The following is a 21519-nucleotide window of genomic DNA, read 5'->3' as shown; positions in this document are numbered from 1 at the left end:
CTAACTGCTGAGCCATCTCTCCAGCCCCCATTTTCTTCTTTTTAGCAATCTGGTTCTCTAGAAAGGATTTTAAAGGGTGATGGCTGAGGCTCGAGGAATGGCTAGGTTGGCTGGAGTGTTTGCTGAGCCAGCGTGAGGATCCGAGCTGGGATCCCCAGCAGCCACGTAAAAGGCGGGTCATGGCTGTGCAAGCCTGTGACCACAGTGCTGTGGGGTACAGAGAAAAGGAAGGGAGTTGCTTGGGCTTCTGAGTCACCCGCCCAGCTCCAGACTCAGCGAGAGGCTGTATTTTGAGGTAATAAAGCAGAAGAGGACACCTGACATCCTCCTCTGGCCTCTGCTTGCACACGTGCATACAGGAATGCGCATCTATATATGTACACATACGCCGTACACACATAACCACACTGTTCTAATTTGCTGTTCGTTGCTGTGGTAGATACCATGACCAAAAGCAGCTTTGGAAGAAAGCATTTATTTGGCTTATACATCCGGATCACAGTCCACCATTGAGGGCAGGAGCTCAAAGCAGGAGCCAGGAAGTAGAAACTGAAGCAGCGACCGCGAAGGAATGCTGCTCACTGACTTGCTCTCCATGCTTGCTTAGCCTGCTTTTGAATATACTCCATTTGCCCAAGGGTGGTGTGGACCTGTTCAAAGTGAGCTGGGCCTTCCAACTATTAATCAGGAAAATCCCCCACAGACTTGCCTACATTCCAGATTGATTGAGCCATTTTCTCAAAGGAGGTTCCTTCTTCCCAGATGACCCTATCTTGTGTCAAAATGACAAATATACTGTCACAACTTAAACCATTTCCTACCTGACACACAAATATATATATATATATATATATATATATATATAGATATATAGATATATATATATATATATCTTTTTCTTTCTTGTTCAGCTTTTAAGATCTCATGTAAATATCACAATATGAAACATAGCATAACTCCACAAGTGCTAAAGTCTTTAAAAAATTTAATACTTTAGCCATATGTGGTTCAATCCCAATACTTTTAGTATCAAACACTCAGGAGACAGAGGCAGGTGAATCTCTGTGAGTTCAAGGCCAGCCTGGTCTACATAGAAAGTTTCAAGACAGCCAGGGCTGACTCCATTTCAAAAATAATTTCAATTCTTTAAAAGTACAAGTTCGCTTTAAAAATCCCACATTTCTTAACTTGAGTACCTGTAAAATGAAAAATAAGTCACACACTTCTTATTTCAAAAAAAATAAAGAAAGAAAGAACCGGTGCACAGTTATAATCAAATCAAAGCAAAACTGACATGTAGCAGGGTAAATCAAACTTGCTTTGGCATCTGGGACTCACAATTTTCTGAGCTCCAAAGGGTGTGGGCAACTCTATTTCTCAGGCACTGCCATCTTTAATGTCCCCAGCTTGCCACAGGCTCAGGCCAACTCTGTTCCACACCTGCTGCTGTCCGTAGTGGTCTCCAATGTGCTCCACTCTTCACCGAAGCTGAGGTTGTATCTTCACCAATGGCCCCTCACAGTGCCAGACCTCAGCCACTCTCCAAGACCCCTTCAATCCTGCAGCCTCCACACTGCATAAGCCAGTATCACATGAGAGACTCTTAGATATTACCAAGCTTAGCAGCCAGCTTGAGATGCAGGAAGAGCCCCTGGGGGCATGGTCACCTGGGCAATGGGGAGAGAATACGTAGCAGTGCATATGGACAAAGGATAGATAGACAAGACAACAGGCCAGTGTGTCCTGACTACCACTCAGTAGCCTGGGTTTATCCTGAATTCAGACAGCTCGTGGCCGTGGAAGCGTTCTGAGCTGGCTGGTAGAACCACATTGTAGGGTGGCCCCTCTGGTGGTGGTTTGGGTCAGTGGAGGGCGTAGGTGGTACTGAGGGCAGGAAGCCAGCTGGACCCTGGGCTGTCCTTGTCCACTGGCATGATGTACACTGTACTGCATGGCTGTGTCCTTCCTCAGGAGCAAGGCCGCACGCTGAGGAAGACCATGCTGGAGTTAGAGAAGCAAGGTTTGGAAGCCATGGAAGAGATCCTGAGCAGCCCTGAGCCCCTGGACCCCGCTGAGGTGGGGGACCTTTTTTATGACTGTGTGGACACAGAGATGAAGTTCTTTAAGTGACGTAAGCACCTTCGCCCTTACTTAAAACTTCCCACCCAACTAAATTACCAGCAGATAAATGCTCTTCTGTTCGAGTAAAATGAGAGTTACCATGTGGCCTCCTTGTGTCTAAATGTTCCCTCTGTTCAGCTTACCAACCCCGCCTTTGCTATGTAACTCGATCCCACTTGCCTCTTGCTCCATTGTATGATAAGCTTTGTGCTTGAAAATGTTCTTGTATTTCAGTTACAATGGGCACCTTAGCTTCTTATGAAGAACTAGAGTTCCTGCGGCCTTGGACAGGGCTGTAGGGCCACACTGGTGGGAAAGCCACGAGCTGTGAAGGTCCCGGTCCCTCTCTAGATAGTGTTTTCTTCAAGGTTAACAAAAGGCTTCTGTTCACACCAAAGGCCCTGGTGTGAGTAGATGGGGGAGAAACCTCAGCTTCTCTCCACAGAACTTAGGCCTGTGTGCAACTCAGAGCCCCACAGGTATGTCCTGGGAAAAAAAGCCAATGGGAAAGAGCAGGGGATCCCTGGCTGCAGTCCCAGCCCTGCCCTAGTGTTCGAGCTGTCTGAAGGAACTGTGTTCTGTGAGCCAGTGCTCACGCGCAGTGGACCAGACCTGCTTCTGCATGCAGGAAAGCAGGGCATCCATGTTAGCTGGACCTCCCCACCCGGCGCTGCACCCACCCGAAGACGGGACCCTGTTGTAGAAATGACTTGGTATTTGATTGGCAGCAACTTGCATAAGATTCACCAAATGGTCCTGGCAGAGTTCACACAACTGCAGATCTCAGCCAATGAAGGAAAGAAAGGGATGCTCTTGACTGCTGAGAGCGTAGCTAATGTACCTGCGTTCCGAGCAGCCACTGTCTCAGCAGAGGCTGAATTAAACTCATTTGTTTCCAGAGTCATCGTGTTTGCAAAAGGGATTTGACTCCACTGGAGTGTGTAAGGAAGACAGGGACGGCAGAGGAACGAAGGCTGTGTGGAACATTTATCTACAGGACAGTCAGCCTTGCCCCGCCTGGTTAACTAGATCCCACAAATCAGTGTGCTGAGCGCCTGAGCTGCAGCATCGCCCCACTTAGTTCTCATGCCGCCCGGCCCAGCAGCTGCCTCTGGGCTGCTGACTAGAATGGGTCAGCCGTCTGGGTGCTTCTCCACTGCCCCTTTCCACTGCTGAAGGGGCCAAGGGAGTAAAGATGAGTGCCATGAGTAGAGATTGGAGGAACAGCCAGTGGGGTGTGCTGCGGGGCCCAATTATATGTCCTTATTCTTGACAGGGCTGAGCAAACAGAAACTGTCCATCAGTGAGTGAGCTTAGGCATGGCTTAGGGTCCCCAGATTTAGCTGCAGCATCATGGGCTGTGAGGGATGTCAGGGATCTGAGCCCTTACTTCACAATGTGATGCAGGCCATCCCTCCTGACTCTCACTTAAGAGAGCGAGAGCGTGTGTGTTGTGAGCCCTTTTCTTGACTGTTTTGTGGGTTCCACATATAAACAAATGGCAAAGCATGAGAGATGAGACAAATTCATGACAAACAAATGGCGGCTTGCAGTTGTCAGGAGCTTTAAGCGGGCTGACACTGACATCTATTGCCGATGAACAGAGGGACATAGGTAGAACAGTGCCCGGCAGATGCAAAGGGTTAGATCTGAGGGGAGAGTAGTTGCCTGTCCAGCCTCATCTGCTCAGTTATTTAAGTAAGGTGATGCAGAAAATCATCCCATGATTTCCCTGTGTGGTCTCATCTCCGTGTCTGAGAACTGCTCATGAGACCAGCCTGAGACAGCCAAGGCAATTCAGGGTTTGATGAGAAGTCTAGTGAAAGCAAATGACCCAGTGACCTTCTTTCACTACTTTGGCCAAAGTTGTGGATGGCTGTACCAACTCGATGTCATTACTCAGGTGTACGCTGGAAAACACAGCAGCTATTTCTGTTATTGGATGTTTTGCCCCTATTCCAGCATCACAGAGAAAAGCCTATCCCTTCTTTGGAGCATTATACAGCTCAATCATATTGCCCTCTTACCACTAGAGGGCACAGCAGCATTTTGTGGGCAACCTGGTCTGGGCAAGGGGCCTGGGTTTCCCCCTCAGGCAGTGGATAAGAGCTGAGAATCCAAGCTCTGCTCTGGGATGGGTGGAAACGGATAAAAGGCAAGTAGGGAATCTGTCCAGATGCCTGTATGGACTTTAGTGACTTGATCTAAATTAACAGCAGAAATGATACTGGATTTTGAGTAGGCAGCTGCAGGAGAATATTTGTTTTAAAGTGCTTCTAATGGATTTCTCTCTGAAGAGATGTTTCTCATGTGGGTAATAGCTTAACCGGGGGTCACTTTTCTGAACAACATGGAGAAAGTGGATATTCAAGATGAAAAAAACAAATGGAATGTTTAAGATCACTCTGTAAATGACTTTCCAGAAGACTACCCTAAGCCTTGAGGGTAAGGGATCCCGGGCAAACTTCGTGCAGCAAGAAGTCATGACTATTAGGGACAGGCTGCCTGCCCCCGCCTGTCCCATAGAACCTAACATAAGCTAGCTAGTCTTTCTGGATGGGCTTTCCAGTAAGTGAAAACAGCATCACAGCAGGGGGTGGGGGAGTGGGGGGGCAGACACTTGAGTGGACTTGTTGTAAACTAGCTTGTAATCAGTCTTGGGGATGTCTGGAAGCTGTGGGAGAATAAGGATCTGATCCAAGCTGTGGAGGCTCTGCCCAGCAGAAGAGCCAGTGTTTGTAGGAGTCAGCCCCACAGAACGAGGCAGGCATGTGCCTAGTGGAACTCAGAGGTGACACTCCCTTACTGTCAGGTGTTCAGTAGCTATAAAAAATAACTGTCAACCACACAAACTAATGCCATCTCACACTGATACGGGTGACCAGGTGACGTCACTCTGGAAGGCCCCCGGGGAAGCCAGGTGTGGATGTCTTGAAATCATTGACTGCATTCTTTTATTGCAAAGATCTCCAGCTGAGAGGTCAGCTCTGGGAGAAAACCCAGGGAGGTGCAGGGCAAACATCCAGGCGCTCTCCTGTGCCTCCCTTAGCTGTGCTGTTCCATTCCACATGGCACCGAGTCCAGGTTCCTGTTCTGTGGTGTGTGTCAAAATGGGTTTTATCTGACTGAAGCCAAGCATCCTGGAATATCTCACACAGAATTCTTTCGGGAATCAGTGAGTACGTGTAATCATGTTGTGAGAACTGAAATGCCATAGCTGCAGCCGTAGAACAGAAAACCTTTGTTTCCTGTGGGAGGGGAGACCGACTGAGGTCTTAACAGCCTTTTGTACAAATATCTACAAATCAAATTATGTCCCTATCTAGTGCTTGCCCTTGGGAGTGTCTTTCAATGCACCATGTGTACAATAAAAACATCAAAGCCAGTGCCCAGGAGCCTCCTCTTGTTTGTGTGTCGTGAGTATAGCTGGCGCCAGTCACAAAGCGAACGCCTGGAAGGGCCATGCTCTTCTAATTGGAATCTTTAGAAAACACAGTCATCTCGGCAGGCCTTACACTGTGTGCCACCACGAAGACAAACTCACTGTTCAAGAAGAGGCCCAGCTGGGCATGGCGTCACACTCCTTCAATCCCCACACTCGGGAGACAGAGGCAGGCGGATCTCTGTGAGTTGGAGGCCAGCCTGGTCTACAGAGTGAGTTCCAGGACAGCCAGGGCTACACAGAGACGCCCTGTCTCGAAAAAGAGGAACAGCAGCAACTAACAGAAATGACAAAAACACAACAACAAAAAGTAAACCCCAAACTATAACAGCTATGGGGACAGCAGCAGCAAGAATCAACCGCCACGTTGGGGCGATGGAAACATCATACATTCCTGGCAGAAACAAAAACGGCTGTCCGTTGTAGAATATGGAGATGAATGCAAATATATTCAAAGGTGCTATTCCTGGTGTTCCAGAAATCTCTATCCTCCAAGCTGCTTGTATTCTCAAGAATGTATCTTAGTACTCAAGTCTGATACATTGCCTCCCCGCACCCTAGCCTCACACTGTATTCCAGAAACCTGAAATCATCACGTCACTCAAAAAGGCTTAGATCAGGACTGCTGATCACAGATGGGTTTGCACAGGGAAAGCACCGCTAACATTCTCACTTATTAAAGTTTATTAGGTACAAAGGAATGAATCGGCAGCGGGAGATAGCAGTAAATATAAAATACAGAGGAGACATTGGGGGAGTCACAGTCTGTAACGTGAGGGTGGACGGGGATGCCTCTGCATGTGAGTTCACGGTCAGGGGCCCAGCCTGTACACTGCTGGTGGGAACTGAGTGTGCCCACTTGAATTTGGAGGGGGGAGGGGCTCAGTGACAGGTTTTGAGGAGAGCTGCTAGGCCAGATCCCTGAGATTGCTCCTTGTTTGCTGTTTTTGGTTTCTGCTTGTTCCTTCCCTCTGTCCTCAAATATTTTTTTAAAAAGAAAACACGTGTTTCTGTGTGTATGTGTGTGTATGTGTGTGTATGTGTGTGTATGTGTGTGCATGAGTACATGTGCGCACAAGCATGTAGAGGCCAATAACAGGTGTGGTTTGGGTCTATCTCTGCCTTCGTATTAGAGTTTCTCACTAAACCTGCAGCTCACCAATTTGGCTAGGTTACCTGGGCGCTGACATTCCTGGGATCAGCTATCTTTACCTAACACCCTGGATGTGGGTTACCGACATGCACCCCCATACCTGGCTTTTATGTGGGTCCTGGGATATGAATACCAGTCCTCATGATTGGGTCGGAGGAGATCTACCGACAGAGACATCTCCCCCACCACTCTTGAAGAGTTTTCATTTCTGTGCCAGCAAGCAAGATGGGCAAGCTGTCTACAGCCCCTCAAAGGTGGGGGCTGCCTCACTGCTGGCCCTCATCACAGTAATTAAAGCTTTTTATGATTATCACTTTGAGAGGAGAGTGGAGCCTTTCTGCACACTTCCAAAACCAACCCAACGAATCAGCAACACAGAAGCTGCATGCCCATTGATATGGTGGTTACAATGGCCTGAGTCATGCCCCAAGGTGGGAACTTGACCCAGGCTCTGTCTCCTATCTGGAATGAGAAAGCACAACACTAAGGTAGGACGTTTGCTCCAAACGACAGTCAGGTGTCTGCAGACACACGGCCGACCACTCTCCCTGGCCAACCCCCATGGGTGGCCTTGGCATGGGCTAATATCCTTGTGCCGTGACTGCCTGAGTGGGATGCTCCAAAGCACGCCATTGCTCTCTGCCCACCCTCCCTTGTCTGCAGCTATTCTGAGCACAGTGCAGGGATCAGACTCTTTCCTTCTATTTTTCCCCCTCCTCTGCTACAGCCTCTCCACTCCAAGGGATGGGAGCATTTGGGGCCTGACAGGAAGCTGGAGCATGTTTCACTCCCTTGAGGCTCAAAGAGCAGTCCCAGCCTGTCTTGGCCCTCTTGTTTATTCAGGACAGCTGAACTTCTGCATATATTTGCCTGCCACCCCAGGTACACAGCCCTAGGCAAGAGAGCCATCTTTGCTCCTGCTCAGCGGGAAGCTCCTTTGGGCTGATGGGGTTTCTGGGATTCCTACGAATGGGGCCAGATGTTTGAGATATACTCCAAGAATCGCTTTGTTCTTTTGTGTGTGTTTGTATATGGAGCATATGTTCCTGTGTGTGTGTGTGTGGGGGGGGTGTACACATGGAGGAGTGAGCCTGTGGAGACCAGAGGTCAACTTTGGGTGTTGTGGCCTCAGGAGTTGCCACATTGGATGAGACAGCCACTTCCTGGGACCTGGGGCCTGGCTGGACAGCAAGTCACAGGGATCTGCCTGCCTCTGCCTCTGTGTGTGACTCCATCCTGCTTTTCACGCCTATCCTTTGGCTTGTATGGCAGGTCTATTCCCCCAGCCTCCTCTTGTTCTTTACTTTTCAAATGTATGTTGTATTTTCCATGTAAATCCTACACTCAGGGTGGGGTTTGGGGAGGGAGACCTCTGAGATAAAACTAAGCTGACCATGATCACGAACTATGTACATTTGCAGTCTGCAAGGGTGGGAGGAGGATAGCAAAATCTCATAAAGCTTACTTTACCCTGGCTAGCAGGATGGAGCTGGGAACATGGTGGGGCAGGAGGAAAGTGATGGAGAGTGGGCGATAGGGATGCTGTAAACAGTAAGAGCATTGGCTACTTGTAAAATAATTCTGATACAAAAGGGGCTGTGGGGAAGGCATGCGAGGGGCCGGGCCCACTCTAGCCTTTGCGTTGGGATATATTTACATTAGGCAGCAAAATGTCATCCCTGTACTGCTAAAAAGGAAGCGAGACACGGCATCTCGCTCACTGGAGGCTGTGGGGCACCGCCTGGATCTGGGGCACACTGCTTCCTCTGAGCTGTGTGGTTTATAAGGCATTATTTGGTTTGGTTTTGCAGTTGGTGTGATGAGAGTCATGCCAATAAGAAGCTTTTGTGGATATTTATGACTTTTGGAGTACTTGAAAACTAAGACTGCTCTGGAAAATGTTTCAGAATCTGGGTAGGACCAGCCTGCAAGCATATTTTATAATCACAGTGAGGACACTACAGGGTGGGCTAGGGCTCCGTCTGTATAAGACAGACAAATGCCAAGATGCATGTTTAAAAAATATTACTTAAATAAAAGTTGACTAAAATGGTGCCTTAAGGTTCGTGCAAAATCATTATTTACAATAAATAAATGCTCAGTTCAGAGCCTGTATGTCAAATGAATGGATTGTGTATAGTAGAGTCTCGACGAGTTATCCTGGTGTCCGTCCAGTCAAGAACCTCAGGACCTTGGCTTCATCCATCTTCTCACCGGAGCGCCTTTAGAGATAGCTGCTGAAACATGACAGAACATTGCTGCAAAGGGATCAGAAGACTCATTACCCACAAAAGACCCTCCAGGGCTGGGATTTCCGATTTTCAGATTTTCCCTGTAAGTGAGGTGACTCCCTCATGTCCAAGGAACTGTTTTTTGTTTTTCGATTTTTTTTGTTTTGTTTTTTGTTTGTTTGTTTTATGTTTTTTTTTTAACCCAGCGATTAAAAATGGGAAGAGGTAGAGGGGGACCCAAAGCTGATGGTATGTGGAGGCCTGATACTATCTTATAAAACATCTAAGGAAGCAAGCATATGCAGCTCAGCAACTCACTTGGCATGAAGCTCAGGAAAAGCAAAGAGCATGATGAAGAAACCATTTGAAGGGTATAGAAAGGAAGGAAATGGACCACAGTCCTCAGCATTCCAGCCCTGGGCCACTGTGCCCATACTGGTAGTACTCCCTGGCTCTTTATTGTCTCAAGCCCTGAGCTTTTCCCATGTGATGCTTTCTGTCCTAATGTAGTGAAAACGAGCTAACATGATTTCCAACAAGACGTAAAGTATCTTGACTTTGGAATGCCTAAAGACAACTTTACAACTTCCCCTTCACTGAACTGGGGGCTTCTTTACTGACCACATGGACAACCCATGGCTGGGAGCCATGAACGAGAAGCCTGAAGATCTAGGTCTGGAGAGATGAAAACCATCATCAGGGGATGATTCAGGAGTGTGTGTGTCTTGGGACTGGAGACCAGGTGCAGCCCAGCAGCCACACAGCCCTGCCTCACTGCTGGGGAGGATGACTATTGCTGCTTGGGATTCTAGTACATTAGAGAAGCGGTTGGAACCCCGGACAGACGTCAGAGCATCACCCTGCATAACTCGACTTCTGCAACAAGGTTTCCTCTGTGGGTGATGGGATTGAACCATCACGTTATGGCCAAGGTTTAATGAGAGAAGACATAGAAGCTAACCGAAAGACAGAAGAGGCTTTGTAAATGTAGGCACTGGGACTGTGGTGATGATTTTGTTTTTCTGATCATAAAAAAAAATATCTGATCATATTCATTTTAGAAAATACAGGGCTGAAGAGATGGCTCAGAGGTTAAGAGCCTTTACTGCTCCTCCAGAGAACCCAGGTTCAAAAATTGCAGTTCCCACATGGCAGCTCACAACTATAATTCCACTTCTGGGGGATCCAGCACCCTCTCTGGCTTCTGTGGGCACTGCACACATCTGGTACACGGACACATATGCATGCAAAACACCCATTGACATGAAACAAAAATAAATATAAAAAACTCATTTTAGAAAAATAAAGAAACTTCATAGATACACTCTACACAAAGGAAAAATCAGCAACCGTTTCCTGGAGGCAAAGTCTAAAGGAGGCCATTATTTGGTTTTATACATTAAATGTGACTCAAGGAGGGTACTGGACCTGAGACCTGAGGCGGCTGGGAAGGTCTAAAGCTTACCTGGTCTCTCTCTCTCTCTCTCCTTTGAAGGGCAGTCTTGCCAGATACAGTACTCCTGGCTACGGTTCTTCTTTCTTCTGAATGCTGTGGACACTCCTAACTCACCTCTCTACCGGAAGACAACTGCTAGTCCTGCTGAGCACCCCGTGCACATGACAATTCTATTCTTGCTGCTTTCGAGGTTCCTTCTGCCCTTCCAACGCTGCTCACAGTGGCTTTGGGCAGGCGTCCCTCTCAGTTCATCTTACTCGAGTTTACTAAATTCTTAGGTGCTTGTATTCAAGACGTTCATCCAATTTGAAATTTCATTTGTTATTTCTTCAAATAGTCTTTTCACTCCTTTCTCTCCCTCCCCTTCACTAAATCCAGCAATGCGTATGTCTGCCCACCCGATGAGATGGTGTGACCTTGGCTGTCCTGGACTTGTTCTGTAGACTAGGCTGGCCTTGAACTCAAAGTGATCCGCCTGCCTCTGCCTTCCTGAGTGCTGGGACTAAAGGCCACCATGCCTGGCTCAAGCTCTGTTCATTTTTAATTGTTTCTTTTCTGTTTTTTCAGACTAAGCACTTTTTTTTTTTTTTTTTGGCTCCAACTTCGCTGATTCTTTTCTGTCTGTTTAGATCTGCCTTTCATTTTCTCTATTTTTCTCCATTTCAGTTGTATCTGTCAGCTCCATAACTTTTTTCTGTCTCTTCCCATTCTCTTTACTGATATTTCCATTTTGTCCACACACCATTTTCTTGCCTTTACCCATATCTTCCTTTAGCTGAATGCTCTGACAGCTCTTATGAAGTCTTCAGCAGGTCTACCCTGAGTTCTTATTTTCAGGGTTACTTTTTGTTCCCTACCCTTCCTTCTTGGAAGGGGCTATGCTTTCCTATTGATTTGTGTATTGTTGATAAAAACTATACATTTGACTAAAGTAATACAGCAATACTGGAGATCAGATTCTCTGCTCTCTCCAGGTTTTGTTTTGGTGTTATTGTTTTATTGACCTCTTTCTTTATGGTTATAGGTTATCCAGTGCCAAAAACCTGCCCAAAGCATAAATTCAAATTCTTGGAAGTTTTCCTGTGCTTCTCTTTTCTTCTAAACATAGAACCTTCTAAATTTTTTCATGCATAAATTTACCTTCAAGTTTCCTTGAGATAGTTGACATTATCAAATTGCCATGATCCATAATCACCTAGGCAATGGGTCTCTGGGCATTCCTGGTTATCTAGACCAGGTTAACCTTTGGCCATTCTTATGAGGCTTTTTTTTTTTTTTTGGTAAAATAAATGGAGGTTGAAGACCTACCCTAAAAGTGGTGGGGTGGGGGGACCATTCCCAGGCTTCTGTCGAGGATGGCATTACATGGGAGAAAACAAGCTGGGCTTTCCCAGTACAGGGGCAAGATGCTCAGTTACCCACAAATATGGAAAGCCTTCCTTCCTTAAGCCGCTCCTGTAAGGAATTTTATCACTGTGACCACTGTAGATCTAATCATCAGTGCTTGAATCCTTAAATGAGAAGCAGAAAAATGGGAAGGGAAGAAAAGGATCTCCCAGAATGCATTTTAACCATGAAGAGGAGAGGCTTCCACACCTGGGGGAGGTGAGAAGAGGATGGATAGTGCCATCAGTATCTGAACCTCTGTGATCTGAAACGGTGAGGAGATACTGGAGCACTGATCCCCAGTATCTGGAGGATGGGTAGCTTTCTTGCTCAAGGTTGTACGACTTTCTCCACAGGTATGCACATGGCTGCCTGTCATGGAGGTGTGGGTGGAAATGGCTAACTGCTGATGTCTCATGAACTGAAGCTGAGAAAAACCAGCTGATGTTTATGGCTCAAGTCTTTCCTGGACATTTTAAGTCTCAGCTGATGACAGAATTCTAAGACAATTGCGACAGAGTGCTGGCACCCTAGGCAGAGTGGCAGACTGCAGCACCTCCTAACTCAACACCATCCCAGAATCCTCTCCTCCAACTGTCAATAATCTTGCATAAATCTATGCTCTCTCCATTTTCCCCTTTATGAACTTTTATACTTTTTTTTTTAACTGAGTATACTTTTATACTCAGTTTTCAGCCTGTGACCATCTGAGAGTGGTCATCTTGACTCTGGATTACCTGTGTTAGGAAAGGGAGGTGGCCCAACAGGCAAAGGAAGCATCCCTCTCCAGCAGGCAACCGCAGCTCTCAGGACTATATGTACCACCTTCCCAGCCAGCCCACTTCCTTAACATGGCAGATAGTTGCTGAATGACCCAGCCAGCCTGCTCTCTGTTATACAGAACTCGGAAACACAGGCAGGCCAGGAAAGGATTAAATTCACGTGTTTGGAGAAAGAAACAGGATTTCTAAAGGGGAGACAGTATCAGGTGCCATGAGAGATATCACCTTTCCAGGACTCTGTATGAGTTATTTTGGGCAAGAACAAGGGTATTTATGCAGTCTCCACTCCATCCCAGCTTTGACAATTAATTATATGTAGCCAAGGGCATAAAATTTTCAATTAAATTTTGGTCAAAATCAATTATAATATTGATGGAAGAAAAACCCAAAGAACTGTCTTCTATAGGTGAGTGAGAACACAAAATTGAATGTTTCAGATGTTATGGGGGTTTCCTTGGGCTTCTGAAATGATCAGAGTGAGGACCAATGCGACCGAAGGGGTCTGAATAAAGCTGCTTCTCTTCCAGGGTGTTTGAAACCGTAGCTGTTTCATTCCAGCCTTTAACAGAAATGGCTTTCTTAAGGAAAAGGTGTCAGAGAAGAAATGTAAAGCTGTTGAGAAGAAATCCCTGTAGAGCAGAGTGGTCCTCGACTTTCCTAATGCTGGGACACTTTAATACAGTTCCTCCTTTGTGGTAACTCCACAACCCCAACAATAATTTTTATCTATCTATCTATCTATCTATCTATCTATCTATCTATCTATCTATCCATCTATCTATCTGTTTGTTTTGAGTCAGGGTTTCGCTTTGTAGCCTTGGCTGTCCTGGAGTCACTTTGTAGACCAGGCTGCTCTCGAACTCACAGAGATCTACTTGCCTCTGCCTCCATGAGTGCTGGGATCACAGGCTTGCGCCCCCTGGCTGGCTAATAAAATCATCTTGTTGCTACTTCATAACTGTAATTTTGCAACTGTTATGCATTATAATAATGTATATATCTGATATCAAGGTATCTGATTTGTGACCCCCCCAAGGGGGTCTTGATCCACAGGTTGAGAACCACCCCGCACAGAGAATTCCAGGCTTTACACTGAGAGCCAAGGGAGGTGTTACCTGAGAATTTCTGCTTTTAATGTCATCGGAGCTCTGCCCAGATGCCTCAGCTTGGAGCCAGGAACCAGGTGTGCGGCCTGAGAGAAACAAGAGTGATCTCAGCATCTATTGGCCCAGGGCCTCTGTCAGCTGTAGAGACACTTCTGCTAAACCAGTACTTAAATACTGGCAGAGGATCCCGGGCAACATGAACCCAAACCTGAAACCCTCTGCCTTCTGGCCCTGGACTTGTGTTTCCACCCATCTTCTGTGTCACCGGCTATGGGCTCGGGGAGCCACAGGCAGTGTTGTGACAGGAGGCTTTTGACTGGCATGTACTGGGCCTCTGGGCACACTTCTCTGTCTGCCATTGTGACCAGCTAAAAGCCATGCAAGGTCTGTTAAAATGGAGAGAGATCCCTATCGGTGATACGATTCAGGCTTCCATTTAATGAAGCTCCAACAATGTAACTCCAAAGTGTGCTGGGCTTCAGTGCTACACAAGCTGCACAGGAGAGGATGCCACAGTTAGGAATGATAAGAATGTAGTAGATAATGAGGGGAAGGGGACAAATGCCTCTCACCCTGCATGTCCCGTACTCAATGCCAGTTTCCTGTTCCAGTGTCTCCACAGCAAAAAATTTGATTTTATTTTAAAAAGATGATTTACTAAAATTTCAAATTCACATCTTCAGGTGTTCCCCAAATTTCCCTTCAGTCAGAGGTTCTGAACATCATCTTTTGGTGTTTTTTCCTAGGAGGTGTTTGGCTGGAAGCCCCTGCAAACTGTCCCTTATCCTGCTGCTGTCGGGGACTAGGGATTACACAACCACATCTCAAAGTGTGCCCTGTCTTCTGGGCTTCTGAGCTACTTGAGACTCATAGCCAAACTTTGGGCAGAGTGCAGGGAATCTTATGAAAGAAGGGGAAGATAGAAAGACTTGGATGGGCAGGAGGTTCACAAGGAGAACAACAGAACCAAAAATCTGGGCACAGGGGTCTTTTCTGAGACTGATACTCCAAACAAGGACCATGCATGGAGATAACCTAAAACCCCTGCACAGATGTAGCCAGTGGCAGCTCAGTGTTCAAGTGGGTTGCCTAGTAAGGGGAACAGGGACTGTCTCTGACATGAACTGATTGGCCGGCTCTTTGATACCCCCTCAGGGGGGGAGCAGCCTTACCAGGCCACAGAGGAAGACAATGTAGCCAGTTCTGATGAGACTTGATAGGCTAGGGTCAGATGGAAGGGGAGGAGGACCTCCCCTATTGGTGGACTTGGGGAGGGGTATGGGAGAAGAGGGAGAAGAGGGAGGGAGGGAGAGAGGGTGGGATTGGGACGGGACAAGGGAGGGGCTACAGCTGGGATACAAAGTGAATAAATCGTAATAAATTTTAAAAAAGCAACATGATTACTGAGAACAGTCTCTGACAAAAGGCTCTGGGATCTTCAGGATGACATTATGGAGCAGTAAGCAACTGCTTGAATGTTCATAAAGGTAATTTGGGGAGGTGAAGGTGTACGGAAAAAAAACTCTAGACTTTTAAAAGCCATAAAAAACACAGTAAACAATTTTTCCTCTTGGGTGGTAGAATTACCATTTTAAGAAATCTCCAACATTTTTGAAGATTTTTTACGATGTGCATATTTGGCACCATAACAGTGTTACAGATAAGGCACAACTTCCAATGAGACAAAAGCACCCTGAAACCCACAAAACACAAACCAAGGTCTGCTGGGAGAATTCTGGAGTTTTGGTTTCTTTGGAAAGTTGCAGAGATGTTTATAGGACTATGTTTTTGTTTTAATCCTAGGCGTGGGGATATGGGCCTACTTTATAGCAGCTGACTATGATTTTTCTCATGCCCTGGTGGGGCGTGATTTTGCCAGCTGCAAAGACAGTTTCTGTGGTTGTGTGACATTTGGAATTCTGGGGTCTTTTAAGAGGGTATGTAAATGCTAGAGCCCTGAGAGGTGTGGTGGGTTGTTGGTTGGTTGGTTGTTGGTTGGTTGGTTGTTGGTTTTGGTTTGTTAAGTAGTTGTGTGCAAGGAAACAACAACAACAAGAAATTAGATATCCTGACAGCGAAGATCAAACTTGACACGAGGAACTCAATGCTCTTAATCAGCATGAAGCAGTCTAATGAAACGGTGCCCCCTTTCTGAATACTGACTTCATTCGGGGATTTCTTTCCTTTGCTCTCTATCCTTTTCTTCTCTCTTATCTAGTATTAGAGGTTGAAAGGGAGGAAGAAAAGGGGTGGAGAAGGGTGGAAGAAAGAAGAACCCCCAAAGTAGCTAAATTCAATACAAAGGTCCAAACCAACCAAGGATGCACTTGTTCAAGAATGTTTGGAGCGAATAACAGAGAAAATGTTACCTTTTCAGCTAGTTTGAGTAAAAAGTACTAAGAGCCTGACAGGCAACCTTGATGTACTTTCAGGTTTGAGGGCAGCCTTGCAAACTGTGGTCCTTAGCTTTATGAATGACTGTCTGCTACAGGAAACAAACACCAACGACAAAACCCTCTCACTGGGCATAGATTTCATGGTTGGACCCTTACTAACATTGTGGTTACACCGGTCTCCCATGTGGGCCTGTCCTTGGCCTGTGGGACACTTACTGCACCTTTTAGCTCTACTCACTCAGTGCCGGTAGCAGCCTTGCCCAAGCCCTGGCTTACTAGTAACTACCACAAAGGACTCTAGGAACAACTTCTCCTGGGAGCAACATTTGCCCCTATCTGAAAATCAGTGGGCAATAGCATAGGATTCATGGGTAGGCAGTCCTCACCAGCTTCCACAAGCTGATCAGAGCAGAGGGGCGGAGGGAAATTAGCTTCTCCATGAAAAAGGAGGGCAAACTCCGTTTCTGGTTGTAAGAAAAACAAGCAAACAAAACACAACAACAACAGCAACAAACCACTGTTGTTGTGAGTGTCTATGAGATATCCTTGCGCATACTTGGATGCTCTGAATTGACAGAGCACCTCAGGAGGACTGTCCTTCATGAAGTGACACTAGACTCTCTGAGGCCACTCTGTAAATGCACCTGCTGTTTCTGCAGAGATGGGCATTTCCAGTCCCGTGGAATGGCAGTGTTCCCACTTTGGTTTCTATAGCTTGTAATATGAAATGCATTTCACCTGTCTTCCTCATCTCACATCCCTATTGTACTGAGAGCCAAGATACTGCCATCTCCTGTCCCACTTACCGACACAAGTGTGAATAAAAATTGGTAGGGCCATGGGCTTAAAGATGATCTGTGCTTGGACCAACCAGACTCTGATGGCCTTACTTTTTGTCTTGTGCAAACCAAGTATGTCTTGCTATTTTTCCCCCTAAGCACAGCCATATATTCATGCCAGGAACAAAATCAATTTACAGGCAACAGGAGGATGCCTAGGTAGGGCCTGAGCATGATGCAGAAAGGGCTTACAACTTGGACGGCCATTAAGGCATAGTCTTTTAGATGTGCTAACACCAGCCTTGGAGAACAGCCCCTGTGAACTGTTATATTTGGGAAAAGGTGGCTCCTATGAAGTTCAGACATGTTAATCATGGGCCAAAACTTTCTAAATCTTGGAAGGAAAGTAAAAAAAAAAAAAACAGCACCAGGAAGGGAAAAGACTCCTGGGCATGGAACACAGAATCTGGGTATTGGCCTGTTTTTGCTAGCAGGTGGAAACATGGACCAGCCGTTTTATTTACTAGTCCTTAATTTCTTAGCTATGTATGGAGAAATTGGGCTGGATGGCCCCAGATGGTTTTCTCTAAACCTTGAACATTGCACACTCAGTTCTCCCCCGTCCCCATTCCCCAGTTATCACTGTCGCAGTATTGGCTGGAATAAAAGGGACCAGATCCTCTTAGTAGAAGCCAGCCATCTTGGCCTCTGAGCTGGGTCAGTCTACTAGGCCCCTATTTCCTCTTGCACAAGTACATGAACCAAAATTGGGCTAATCCTATTCTCTTTTCCTATAACTTTCAACTTAAAATATCATTTTAAAGATATAACAACAATATGCAATTATAAAAATCTGGACAGAATAGTAAAGAGACAGAATGAAAGGCACACAGTGTTTTCCCACATTTAACACTTTTGTAAACTTCTAGACTCAAAGTCACCTTTACTACATAATATATGAATCAATGCATTTTAATAAAATGTTTCTGTGTTCTTTCTGTAGTCTTGTTTGGGCTGTTTTTACTGACATAGTAGAGTGACCATTCCTGCAGCACCAAATACTCAATATACTGTTTTAATGGTCACAAGAGTTCTAGCAGGTGACTCTGTTTTAATTAATTTAACTGCATTGATGGAGCATCAAGCATGGAGGAGTAGTCTGGGTGCAGGGGAAGAGGGCTGTGGGATGACGGGGTGCTGGACCGCTCTTAATACCGCTAAAGACAAAATATGGTGACCTGGAGGTCCCGTCGTGGCCATGATGGAGTATCTGCCATGGCTGATGGGGTAGGAAGCCCAGTAGGAGAGAGACTACAGCTGGAGTGGGGGGAACTTGGGGGCTGGAGAGAGGTGAGAGAACTTCGAAGACAGAGGCAGCAGCATTCTGTGGTCTCACAGAAGTAAGGCCTAAGACAGCATCATGTGACAAGCCTGGGCTGCTGGAGGTCAGTTCATAAGAGCGTGGTCAACTGCATTAGCAAGAGTGGTGAGGGTCCTGTCTCAGTGTCACCACAACATGGAACGAGATAGGCCCTGTGGCCATGTGCCTTTTCTACTTCGCATCACACTCTTGGAACCTCCAATCCTTTGGTTCTTGTAAAATGAACCCCTTGGCACTGCTGAAGTTATGACAGTGTGGTGGGAAAGTTCATAGTTCATGGAAACAGCTGGCTAGTTTTATCAGGAGTAGCCTCTAAAACAAGAGTTGGACAACAGTCCAATAACAACAGATGAGCCTTCGTTCTGCACTCCTTGGGGTGGCTATGGAAAAAAAAACAACAACAACAACAGAAAAAGAACATTAAGCTGAAAACGGAAGATGGTTTTGGTGAGGATGTGGAAAAGTCGGAACCACTACGTACAGTGAAGAGAGTGAAGGCGAAAAATGACTGAACTGCTATGGAACACAGTATGGTGGTTCCTCGGACAATTACAAACAGCATTTCCATATGACCTGACATTGTACTTTGGGATGTATATGGAAATCAATTGAAAACGTAGTCTCTGCGAGACCCCTGAACACCTGCATTATTCTTAACTGCTAAACTGTAAGAGCAATCCAAATGCGTAACAGTGATGAATGGATAAAGGAAATGTGATGTACAATTATGCACACACAAACATGCCTATTGGCAAGATTATTAAAGGAGGGGCATTCTGACCGCCGTGTGTACCTCGGGACAGTCTGCCAAGTGAAATAAGCCAGCATTAAAAGCAAATAGCATATTCCTTTACCTACAGCAGCTGTATACAATGTACAACATCATGGAAAAAAAAAAAGGAATGGTGGTTTCGAGGGAGCTAGGTGTATGGAGTTTTGGCTCTGTAAGGTGAGACCCATTTTGAAGTTTGGTTGCACGGCAGAGGGGTCACACTTCACAGCCAACACTTAAACTTGGTTTAGATGGGGATTTTCATGTTACAGGTTTTATTTTTCTCACAAGTGAAAAATCTTTTAAAAATTAGGAGTTGGGAGGTGAGCACAGTCCCATTTGAAACCAGCCCCTTTCCGCCTGATGACTGTGATAGACACTATTTACTGGGAATGTGGGAATAGGATGCCATGTGTGATGCCCCCCCCCCCCCAGGCCATGGTGTGGCTCTCATGGATGTGTGAGTACTCAGCAAGTATTTGGTGACATAACAAGGTCTTTTTTCCTGCTAGAATGACAATGAGCATTTGTGACTTGAGTATTTTTCCTAAAAAATTCTGATAAGTGTGTGTGTGTGTGTGTGTGTGTGTGTGTGTGTGTGTGTGTGTGTCACTTGAATACCATTAGTAAAATAAAATTCCCTGTGAGGGACATTGGGGGAAGCGGGGGAGGCATGACAGCCAGCCTTAACCTGAAGGCACTGTGTATTTGCCTGCCCAGAAATGAACTGTCCTATCCCAGTCACTAGAGTACTCAGACCTGAGTGATTTACACACGGCCTCTGTGATGCCTAAAAAGACTTAATATGGAGCCAGGCATCCCTTAGGCGCTGTCGGCGTGTTGCTCTGGAATGCCTGGAAGATCCTAGAGGCCTGCAGGTGAGACAAGAGTAGGATAATGAGCTGTGAGCTATTAAAAGCTGCCTTTGCTTCTGTAAACCTGCTTATCGCTGTGGGAAACGGATGAAGTGGTCTTTTTATTACTATGTATCAGGGAAGTAAGAAGACAACTGAGGGAGGTAAAACAATTCTCTTGCCCAGCTGTGGATTCCATGGACAGTGGTGATGCTCGCCTTTCTGATGTCTGCCTTAAACCCTCACCTTAACCTCCCTTCCACACAGCACGCTATACACGGCCCTAAGGCTGCCGTCAGTCTGCTGGCAGTAAGAGTAAATGTATTTAGTCTAAATGTGAACTGGGTCTAAGTCTCTGGTTTCTCCCAGTGGATCCGAACACCACGACATGTGCATTTGTAGATATGATGGGTAACCATCATCACTAGCCAGCTGCAGGACATTTTCATCACCCTAAAAGGAAACCCCAGGCCAATTGGCCATCACTCCTCCTCTCTCAGGCCCCAATTCCTAACAACCACTATCTTAACTATCTCTGTGGTCTTGCTCATTTTTGACATTTCATTTAAGAGGAATGTGGTCTTGGGATGATCCCCTTTCTCAAGCACAGTGCTGGATTGTGTGTCTGGATTGTGTGTCTCAGAACTGACTCCTTTTTGTAGTTGAACTGTATCTCACCGTGTGGCTATACCCACACAGTGATCAGTTGATCAGTTCATTAGCTGTTTACAGCTCTTGACCATTATCAGTTATTAGGCTATGGATGTGTACATCCATGTTTTCATATGAACATTACCTCATAATTCTTTGGACTCTAACCAGTGAGAGGAACTGATGGCTCATGATGTAGCTTGGACCTGGAATGTCTCCAAAGACCCACCTGTTAAAGGCTTTGTGCTGCTTTTGGGAGGTGGTGGAGCCTTTAAAAGGTGGGCCTTGGGAGTCTTATGTCACCAGAGGACTTGCCCTTGAAACAGCTTGACACCTAAGCCCTACCTGTCTTTCTTTAAGAATACAACTTTCAAGTCTTTATCTCCCTGATACCTGTGCACACTTCCCCAAGGTGACTCTCCAAGCACAGGCCCAGAGCTGCTATTCACTGACATTCACCCTGGAGCCCTGTGCCACCAGCCTGGCCTCATCCAGGCCAGGCACATGGGGCCCTGACACTCATGGGACACTGATGATTGTGAAATACACCTGAACTTTCCGGGGCTCTCCTGAACTGTGCTGCCCCTGGCCTAGATGCTCTCCTGCCCAAGCGGAAATGTGGTTTTCTCCTTGGGTCCTGGGCTCTCTGACTTCTGCCACTGTGCCCACATCCTATATGGCTCCCATGGTGGCCAAATTCCAAACCTCGCACCAGTTATCTGGGGTGTGTTGTAAATAATCACCAGCGCTCTTATGCATTAAGAAAAATTTCCCTCATCTGTTCCTGGCTAGTTTTATGTCAACTGACACAAGCTGGAGTCACCAAAGAGAAGGGAGCCTTGAGAGAATAGGCCTCCATATGACTCACTGTAGGCAAGCCTTTGGGGTATTTTCTTAATCAGGGATCGATGGGGGAAGGCCCAGCCCATTGTGGGTGGTTGGCCTGGGTTCTATAATAAAGCATGCTGAGCAAGCCTAGAGGAGCAAGTTAGTAAGCAGTACCCCTCCA

The 21519-nt window shown here is 46.3% G+C and overlaps 2 protein-coding genes across 7 annotated transcripts in view; one reads left to right on the top strand and one right to left on the bottom strand.

Moving 5' to 3' along the window:
* The window catches only part of Scrn1 (secernin 1), a 63938-nt gene extending 58428 nt beyond the window's left edge, over nucleotides 1–5510 (top strand). For both annotated transcript variants that reach the window (XM_055611877.1, XM_055611878.1), the window contains one exon: nucleotides 1972–5510. In XM_055611877.1, the coding sequence (XP_055467852.1) occupies nucleotides 1972–2130 (159 nt within the window). In that variant the 3' untranslated portion in view covers nucleotides 2131–5510. The remainder of the gene's footprint in view (nucleotides 1–1971) is intronic.
* Nucleotides 5511–6224: 714 nt separating this feature from the next.
* The window catches only part of Wipf3 (WAS/WASL interacting protein family member 3), a 77275-nt gene continuing 61980 nt past the window's right edge, over nucleotides 6225–21519 (bottom strand). For 3 of the 5 annotated variants that reach the window (XM_055611833.1, XM_055611837.1, XM_055611836.1), the window contains 2 exons: nucleotides 13687–13763; nucleotides 6225–8953 (listed from right to left, as the gene is read on the bottom strand). In XM_055611833.1, the coding sequence (XP_055467808.1) occupies nucleotides 8927–8953; nucleotides 13687–13763 (104 nt within the window). In that variant the 3' untranslated portion in view covers nucleotides 6225–8926. The remainder of the gene's footprint in view (nucleotides 8954–13686; nucleotides 13764–21519) is intronic. The other 2 variants (XM_055611834.1, XM_055611838.1) reach the window with 1 other exon arrangement.

The sequence above is a fragment of the Psammomys obesus genome, unplaced genomic scaffold, assembly GCF_907164565.1.
Source record: "Psammomys obesus unplaced genomic scaffold, mPsaObe1.curated_primary_1811, whole genome shotgun sequence".
NCBI classification, from domain to species: domain Eukaryota; kingdom Metazoa; phylum Chordata; class Mammalia; order Rodentia; family Muridae; genus Psammomys; species Psammomys obesus.
The sequence above is the reverse complement of the archived record's forward strand: the minus strand, read 5'-3'. Positions and strand labels throughout refer to the sequence as shown.